This window comes from Gorilla gorilla, chromosome 15, assembly GCF_029281585.2.
Source record: "Gorilla gorilla gorilla isolate KB3781 chromosome 15, NHGRI_mGorGor1-v2.1_pri, whole genome shotgun sequence".
In the NCBI taxonomy this organism is placed as follows: domain Eukaryota; kingdom Metazoa; phylum Chordata; class Mammalia; order Primates; family Hominidae; genus Gorilla; species Gorilla gorilla.
Window position 1 is genome coordinate 123,484,212 of NC_073239.2, and position 10,070 is coordinate 123,494,281.

The 10,070-nt window shown below is 38.4% G+C and overlaps 1 gene segment (V, D, J or C); it reads right to left on the reverse strand.

Moving 5' to 3' along the window:
* Positions 1-2,277: 2,277 nt before the first annotated feature.
* On the reverse strand, positions 2,278-9,785 carry LOC101126384 (immunoglobulin heavy variable 1-45-like; the record flags this gene model as incomplete). The annotated part of the segment is given in 3 exon segments: positions 2,278-2,305; positions 9,342-9,654; positions 9,740-9,785. Coding segments are annotated over 3 exon segments (387 nt in total), but the record flags the coding sequence as incomplete, so codon positions are not given.
* Positions 9,786-10,070: the final 285 nt, after the last annotated feature.

Here is a 10,070-nt window from a genome sequence, read left to right on the forward strand (position 1 = left end):
TTGAAGTTGCCAGCAATTATTGTATTGGTGTCTATCTCCCCTTTTAGATCTGATAACATTTGCTCTGCATACCAGGGTACTGTATCGTTGGGTATATATCTTTAAAATTCTTATGCCTTCTTCCTGGGTTGAACTCTTTATTTATACATAGTGTCCTTCTTTGTCTGTCTTTGCAGCTTTTAACTTAAAGTCTGGTTTATCCACTACAAGTATAGCTACTCCAGGTGAAGTTAGTTTTTATTTGCATTACATAACTTTTTCCATACCTTCATATTCAACATAAGTGCATCATTACAATTGGAGTGAGTTTTTTGTAGGTAACTGATATAGTTTGGATGCTTGTTCACTTCAGATCTCATGTTGCAATGTTATCTCAGGTGTTGGAGGTAGGACCTAGAGGGAGGTTTTTGGGTCATGAGCACGGATCTCTCATAAAAGCCTTGATGCCCTTCCTGTGGTAATGAGTGTGTTCTCATTCTATTCGTTCACATGATACCTGGCTGTTTAAGGAGCATGGCACCCACCCAACAACCTTAATTTTCTGCCTTTTCTTCTCTCCTCTCGCCATTGACATACGTGCTCCTTTTTCACCTTCTGCCACAATTGAAAACTTCCTGAGGCCATCGACAGAAGCAGATGCCAGCACTATGCTTCTTGTACAGCCTGCAGAACTGTCAGCCAAATATACCTTTATTTTATTTTACTTTACATAATTTTATTTTTATTTCCATAGGTTTTGGGGGAAGAGGTAGGGGTTGGTTACATGAGTAATTTCTTTGGTGATGATTTATGAGATTTTGGCGCACCCATCACCCGAACGGTATACACTGTACCCAATTTGTAGTCTTTTATCCCTCAGCCCCCCTCATCTATTCCAAGTCCCCAAAGTCTATTGTATCATTCTTATGCCTTTGCATCCTCATAGCTTATTTCCCACGTATGAGTGAGAACATACAATGTTTAGTTTCCCACTTCTGAGTTACTTCACTTAGAATAATGGTCTCCAGTTCCATCCAGGTTGCTGTGACTGTCATTATTTTGTTCCTTTTTACGGCTTAATAATATTCCATGGTAAATATATATATATATATATATATACACACATATATATGTATATATATATATATACACACATATATATGTGTATATATATACATATATACATCTATACATATATACACATATACACATGTATATATGTACATATATAAAATATGTATATATATAAAATTACATATATATATATAAAATGGTGTGTGTGTGTGTGTATCACAATTTCTTTATCCACCCATTGACTGATGGGCATTTGGACCGGTGCCATATTATTGCAATTGCGAATTGTGCTGCTGTGAACATGCATGTGCATGCGCAAGTATCTTTTTTGTATGGTGACTTCCTCTGGGTAGATCCCAGTAATGGGACTGCTGGATGAAATATTTGTTCTACTTTTTTTCTTTAAGGAATCTCCACACTGTTTTCCATGGTGGTTGTACTAGTTTACATTCCCGCCAGTGTTCCCTTTTCGCTGCATCATCACCAACATCTATTTTTTTATTTTTTGATTATGACTATTCTTGCAGGAGTAATGTGGTATTGATTTGCATTTGCATTGTGGTTTTGATTTGCATTTCCCTGATCATTAGTGATGTTGAGCATTTTTTTCATGTTTATTGGCCATTTGTATATCTTATTTTGAGGATGGTCTGTTTATGTCGTTAGCTTATTGTTTTATGGAATTGTTTTTTGCTGTTGTTTTTGTTGTTGTGGCTAATTTGTTTGAGTTCCTTGTAGATTCTAGATATTAGTCCTTTGTCGGATGTATAGATTGTGAAGATTTTCTCCCACTCTATAGATTGTCTGTTTACACTGCTGATTGTTTATTTTGCTGTGCAGAAACTTTTTAGTTTAATCAAGTCCTACCTATTTATCATTGTTTTTGTTGCATTTGCTTTTGGTTCTTGGTTATGAAGACTTTGCTTAAGCCAATATTGAGAAGTTTTTCAGATGTTATCTTCTAGAATTTTTATGTTTTCATCTCTTAGATTTAAGTCCTTAATCCATCTCGAGTTGAGTTTTGTATGAGGTGAGAGATGAGGATATAGTTTCGTTCTTCTACATATGGCTTGCCAATTATCCCAGCACCATTTGTTGAATATGGTCTCCATACCCCACCTTATGTTTTTGTTTGCATTGTTAAAGACTCATTGGTATAATATTTAGCATTATTTCTGGGTTCTCTATTCTTTTCCACTGATCTATGTGCTTATTTTTATACCAGTACCATGCTGTTTTGGTGACTGTGGCCCTATAGTATAGTTTGAATTCAGGTAATGTGATGCCTCCGGATTTGTTCTTTTTGCTTAGTCTTACTTTGGCTATCCAAGTCTTTTTTGGTTCCATATGAATTCTAGTTCTGTGAAGAATGATGGTGATATTTTGATGGGAATTGCATTGAATTTGTAGACTGTTTTTGTTTTTAAAGTAAATTGTCCAGACTCAGCTACTTCTTTATAACAATGCAAAATGGGCTTAACATAGCAGCCTATAGTTGGCGCTTTTGTTTGTTTCTTTTTTTCTTTTCTTTTCTCTTCAACTCAGTCTATGTATTTTAAATGTAAAATTTAATCCACTTTCAAGCTAATAATAGATAGAAGAGGTCTTACTTCTTTCACTTTCATTGATTCTTTTCTCATTGTTTTGTGTATCTCTTGTTTCTTATTCTTAACCTATTGGTTATTTTTGTAGTTTTGTAATTTTTGTAGTGATAAGATTTGATTCATTTATTTTCTTTTTTGTGTATTGGCTTTACTAGTGGGTTTTATGGTTTTTTAAAATTTTTTTCATAATTGTGGCTATTATGTTTTCTCTTCCAGATGTTAAGAATCTTGAGCATTTCTTGTAAGGCCAGCCTGGAGGTGATGGATTTCCTGTTCATGTTAGTCCGATAAACATTATATATTTGTTAGTTTGTGAATAATAATGTTTCTAGGTATTATTGGCTGGATACTTTTTTATTTCAATATTTTGAATATACTATCCTACTCTATCATGCTCTGTCTTTATCTTTTGATAATTTGAGGAAAGCATTCTTCATAGAGGATCTGTTTAGTTTCAATCTGTTTGGAATATTTGAGTTTCCTAGATCTGAATAACCATCTATCTCCCATGATATGGGACGTTTTCTGCTCTTGTTTTATTAAATATGTTTCCTACATCATTTTCATTTTTTTTCCCTCTGGAATTTTCTCCTGGATTTTCCATAACTTAAAAACTTGTTTTCAAATTGTGTTTTGAAAACTATAGGGTTTCTATGTTTTTAAAATTGTATCTTCCTTCCTTCCTTCCTTCTCTCTTTCATTCTCTTTTTTTTTCTTTTTGGTCTGCTGGAATTATTTTGAAAGACTTGTCTTCAAGCTCAGAAATTCTTATTTTTGCTTGTTATTTTCTGTTATTGAATCTGTAAATTGCATTTTTATTTTATTCATTAAATTCTTCAGCTGTAAGCTTTTTGCTTTATTATTTTGTATGATATCTAACTCTTTGTTGAATTTCTCTAGTCTCAGCTGTTTATTCATTTCTGTGGTTATTTCATGTGGGGTTGAAGAGTGTCAGGCACATTTAGTCAGCTGTCCTGCTAATTTTTTTTTTTTTACTTAAGTTTTTATAGCTAACCTGGATATTACAATTGGTAATTCAGATTTATAACAGAGTAGTTTAAATTATGATTGCCCTAGTTCAATAGTGCATACAACTCTGCTTCTCTACAGCTCTATCCATTTTCACTTATTGTGTTGTTACATATTCATACTTTATAAATTATATGCACATTATTCAAATTTATAATGAATTTTATAACCATAAATTATAGGCACATTATTCAAATTTGTCATTACTATTATATCCATTTTTTTTTTTAAAAAAGGAATAGAACATGAGACTCAAGGCAAAAATAAAACAATATTGGTTTTCATTACACAAATGTGATTACTGGGATACTTTTCTTGTTGTTGTTGTTCTTTTAGGTGTAAGATTTTTAAATATTCTCCACTCTCTTTTCATTTCAGCCTGCAGGACTCTATTTAGTATTTCTCATTAGGAATTTGTGGTTTTGATGGACTCCATAGCTTTTGTTTATTTCTATTATCTTGATTTTTCCTTCATTTTTGAAGGCGTTCTTGCTAGTATGGAATTTTTGATTGATAGTGTATTTTTGCACTTTTGATATGCCACTCCAGTGAGCTTTGGCCTTCCTGATTTTTGATGAGAAATCAGTTGTTAATCTTATGGAGGATTTATCCTAAACAACGAACTATTCCTTAGATTCTAAGGGCTCAAACATACCTGGTATTTTCAGACAAATGATATTGAGGTCAAGAGACAAGTCTCTCAAAGCGTACATAACAACACTCCACATGCACATAAACATGCTGACAGACTCACACACACCCTCAGCACCTTCATATGTAAAGTCATAGGTAATGACTCACCCAAACAAACTCACATAGGGGCACACACTCACTAAGTAATACAAGTAACACATTCACACTCAAATAGCTCTGCGCACACTAGCATTCAAACAATTACATTTACAAAAGTTTTATACTTACACACCCTCAAAAAATTCATGTTCATGTAAATTAATAGGCTCAAATACTGAAGGACCCAGACACACACATTCAATATAACATACCCTTTTACAAACTAACTCACAGACACAGACATGCACATTCTCCCACACACTCCCTCAAAGACACAGTCTAACGATCAGAAACTAAATTACTCATTTTAAAATAAAACAAAGACACACAAACTCACACACAGAAACATAGACACTCACAAACACACAGACACAGTTATAGGAATCCTCCCACTTACACACAATGATCCACATACACACAAAATCATATTAAGTCTATTCCGTGATCCCAAGATTGAGACAGTAGCCATCCCCAGTCTCCATGGACATCACACTGTGGTAGAGGCTCAGTCTACCTTCTAGATTCTTCTCAGAGATGGCCAGGGCTCCAGAGTTCAGGTTCTCACATATTGTATAACTTTTGGGATAAACCACACCTAAAACACTGAGTGGATGTTGTCTTTCATCACTTGATTATCATCGGCATTTCAACTGATACAATTTTTTACCTCATTTTGAAGGAAATAAAATAAATTCATAGAGTCTCCCTAGGCTAGATTGATGGATCTCTGTTTCTCCTGGTAGCTTCAAATATGGTACCTTCCAAAATATGACAGTATTCACTAAATACTGCACCTCTTACAACACTTTCTTGGTCAGCTGGTCCAACAGCAAGGGAACCCCAGTAGAACAATCATTTTATGGGTCTAATTCTGTGCCCACTGTGAACACATACCTTCTTATGTACCAGGACCTCCACTCCATCACAACATATTGTTATGGAGATGGAAAGAAACATTCTCCAAATTTTCATCATAGATTTGGCAAGAAAACCTGATATTTCTGTCCATTGGTTTCCAGACCCAGGTGTTGTAGCTCCTGGCCACAAGGCACTATAATACTCTCTGTTATGGGCATTTGCAGCTTCCTGGAGGATGGTATTGTCTCTAAAAATGGAATTTCTTTAGAGATTATATTTTCTACTATAAAACAGTGGCAGAAAACGTCTGGTATAAATCTCACATTAGACTGTGCAGACTAAAGTCAATCATTTCATTGTTTTAGTGGTGTCTCTGTTTTGGGGCAAATGTGAAAGAGGAATGTCTGCTGGATCCCTGCTCGTATTCCATAATCACATCTCCTCTCCCTTAACAACAGCTGCATTCTTTCCTGTTGAACACATTCTGTAGTAACTCATGCTAGGAAATAAAATATTCAGCAACTTGGACTGTGGCATTAGTAGCTTGTCTGTGATAAAAAACACATGTAGAGACAGCAGTCAATCCTTCTAAGGATAAATGACTACCTATCAAGTTTAGGCTTTATTTATGTTATTCAAATTGTCTCCATATTGCTGGTAGGTAACTTTACAGGGTGTCATTATTTTCTTAGACAAATGTGATATCTATGACTGTCAGCTCAGGCTCAGTGAGAGATGCTAGGTCAGTCTCGAGGGAAGAATCTGTGTTCAGTCTTCATTGCACATGTTAGGGAAAGCTCCGATATAAAGAGAGAGGACCCTGTAACTGGAGTAGAAGTAATGATTAACGTGCAGAAGATATTGTACTATGAGTTCTCCATACTCTCTGACCCACCATAATAGATTTTCCTTGCTTTCAGCTGCTGGCTTCTTTATTTTAAATATTAATTTATTTACTTTTATTTTACATTCATTTTATTCTGTTGTTTCCTGAATATTTAATTAAGTACCTATAAATTTTAACAATTAATCATTTGTAGAAATAACATATAATGGGTATGATGAAGACGCCAAGTAGAGATGCCAGAAAATAAAACAAATAAATAAACAACTTGTGTAAGTTTAGAGTGGTGCATGAGGACAGAAACTCTGAGGTATTTGTGCTGAATTATATATGAGGGAGTTCAATTATATTCAACATCCAGAATGAGGGTCATTTCAGTGAAAAAAGAATTGTAGAGTGGGCTGCATTGATCAGAAATTAGAAAGGAATAAAGTCACAAAGTTGCAAGACCAGGAGACATTCCGTGTATTCATCCTTTTCCATTTTGCTAGGAAGAGAAAATGGATGGGCTATACCTTCGTGGGAAATGAGACAAGCCGTTTTTAAGATGAATCTCGAGGGACGTTGGCAATACAATCACTGAGGCGACGCCCTGACACAGGATGGTAGAGGGACTTGGTCCTGTGGTGGTTGCTGTCAGCGACACAGGATGCTTAACCCTAGTGGGTGCCTTTGCCACTATTTTGTCCATGAGAGATATTAAGCTACGATGTGCTACATGCTGGTGAGTTCCTTAACCTCAGATGAAGAGAGGAACATGACAACACAGAAGATGAGTGTGATGTTTAATACTGAGTGTCAGCTTGATTGCACTGAAAGATGCAAAGAATTGTTCCTGAGTGTGTCTGTGAGGGTGTTGCCAAAGAAGATTAACATTTGAGTCAGTAGACTGGGTGAGGCAGACCCAACCTCAACCTCCCTGGGCACCATCTAATCAGCTGCCAGCATGGCTAGAATGAAGCAGGTAGGAGAAATTGGAAAGACTAGACTTGCTGAGTCTTCCAACCTCCATCTTTCTCCCATGCTGGATGCTTCCTGCCCTCGAACATCAGACTCCAAGTTCTTCAGCTTTTTCACTCTTGGACTTAAGCCAGCGGTTTGCCAGGGGCTCTCCGGCCTTTGGCGACAGACCAAAGGCTGCACCGTCGTCTTCCTGACTTTCGAGGTTTTGGGACTTGGACTGGCTTCCTTGCTCCTCAGCTTGCAGACGGCCTATCATGAGACTTCATCTTGTGATCGTGTGAGTCAGTCCTCCTTAAAAAACCCCCGTCAAATACAGACGTCTATCCTGTTAGTTCTCCCTCTAGATAATCCTGACTAATACAATGAGAAAAGTGAAGACCTCACTACATCAACCACATTTCACTGATGAGAACTCGTCCCATGGAGAGCAGCAGGTGTGCAGGAAATAAAGAGGGGTTGGGGGATACTGTCCATAAAAGAAGAGATGCAACCTAACTGAACTCCCCAGGAAAGGAGGGTGTAGATATTTGTTCACAGCTAATGATGGCTTATGTCAGGACCTCCACAAGGCTTCAGAAATAGTTTGTATTAACACATCTAATAATTTATGTAGTTTTTTTTTCCCATATCTTATTTTTCCTCCCTGGGCAGCACCACAGAATGATGTTTTCAGAATCTCCCTCATCTTCTGTGAGTTCCTGGTAGAGTTCCTGGAAGAAAAGCCTGCATGGGGAAGTGAGCCCTCCTCATGTGCAGCCCCTGAGGCTGTCATGTCACCTCACGTTTCTGAGTTATGTCATCAACATTTCTGAGTTAAACTTCCTGAAACATATGGCATTTGGCAGTGTCTTCCCTATTCAAAAAATACTTAAATTCTGTTTATCCCTGCAGACACCTGTCTCTTTCTGGAATACAGTTTGGTTTTGAGTGTGTAGTAATTGATACTTTATAGAAGGTTTGTGTGCATCTTGTCATCTTCCAGAGTGCACCTGCCATGCAGTTGACTCCAACAAGCAAGCAGGTTGACTCGCTCAGCTGGAAGAGGACAGGCATTTCTATAGTCAGCGACCCCAGTGGGGCTGTCACCCTCCAAGACTAACTGGGCTCATGCCTCTGGCTAATGTGCAGCCAGCAAGGGAGGGGGACCAGTGCCCACACAAGAGAGGGTTTCTTCTATTCCCTCCCACTTTGGAAGGAAGTTGGTTGGTTGTGCCTGGAACTCATGCATGAGTTTTCATTTTCTGTACAAAGGGCCTCATCCAGAAACACCCTCAAAAGCTTACAGTGAATCTAAAGGAATTATAGAAAATCCTACATGATGTGCCTCATGACCAAGGTCTCCACTTCTCATTAAAGGACATTCCTTATGGGATTCACTAGAACTTGCTTTCTTTCCATAGATATGGATCTGCCTCTAACAATTTAGGAAGCTTACCCTCTGGGAAGGGATAGTAAATCAGGAGTCACAGAATCTATAAGAAAATATGCATTTTATGAATCCTCTAAAAAAGAGTCCTAATAGGAATAGCCCCACCCACTTTTCCTCTAACTGGCTTCATTCCCAGGAACCCACTCGAAGAACCTGTGGTGCTTGAAGATAGTTTAGACTTAGTATGCCAAGGGACTGCCGGAAGAGGAAAGAACCAATCCATCCATGTAGGTTCATCCATTGTAACTTGTTGATTACTCTGGGGCAGGATGGTGACAGTGAGGAAGGCTGTGCATGTGTGAAGCAGGGGCACATAGGAAATCTCTGCACCTTCTGTTCAATTTTGCTTTGGTCTTAAAACTACTTTTTAATACATTTTATGTAAGAGAGGTGGCAGAGACAAATTGGAATATATTTTGGCCAGTTTTTAGGAATCATATTCAGCGTTAGCCATGTTATCAAGCAATCTTGCTCCAAATTATTTATCTATCTGATTTTAGAACTTACGTCTGCACAAAGCCTACGTGGGGAACTTTGCATCAGCTTGACTGATTTCTGCTTTTACCTCTCTGCGAATTTTGCATATGGGGTGACAGTTATTAGAAATATTTCCTGTATAGAGTGCATACATGTTTCTATTACTCATATTCCTCAATTGCTTAGCCTATTTTCTAAACAACTTTAAACATTGTAAGCTCTGTAATCTCCTCATTCAGTGCAGCTGCCTCCTCCCTGGGGTTTCTGATGGTCTCAGGATGTGGGTTTTCACACTGTGTATCTTGCACAGTAATACACGGCTGTGTCCTCAGATCTCAGGCTGCTCAGCTCCATGTAGGCTGTGCTCATAGACCTGTCCCTGGTAATGGTGACTCTGTCCTGGAACTTCTGTGCATAGTTGGTGTTACCATTGTAAGGTGTGATCCATCCCATCCACTCAAGCGCTTGTCCAGGGGCCTGTCGCACCCAGTGCAGGTAGCGGTAGGTGAAGGTGTATCCGGAAGCCTTGCAGGAAACCTTCACTGAGGCCCCAGTCTTCTTCACCTCAGCCCCAGACTGCACCAGCTGCATCTGGGAGTGGGCACCTGTGGAGGAGACACAGGAGTGGATAACAGCCACCTTGACTGGACTCAATCCCCTCCTCATCACTGGGACTTGGGAGCCCCTTACCTGTGGCTGCTGCCACCAAGAAGAGGATTCTCCAGGTCCAGTCCATGGTGAGGAGCTGTGCTCTCAGGGGATTCTCTAGAGGAGGGATGTGGTTGTTGGGTGATGTTCTCAGGACACAGACATATCCATATTTACCTCAGTGGATCTCAGGTTATTTGCATATTGATGAGACAGGGCATTTCATAGCTCAAAGCCTGGTCGATGATAAGAAAGGGAAGACAAACGACACATCAGCCTTACAAGAGTGAGATGCTGATGGTTCAAGCCCTGATCCTGCTTGAGGAAATGAATGTCCTGCTCCATTTATGAACATCTGTGGGCAGAGTTCCTT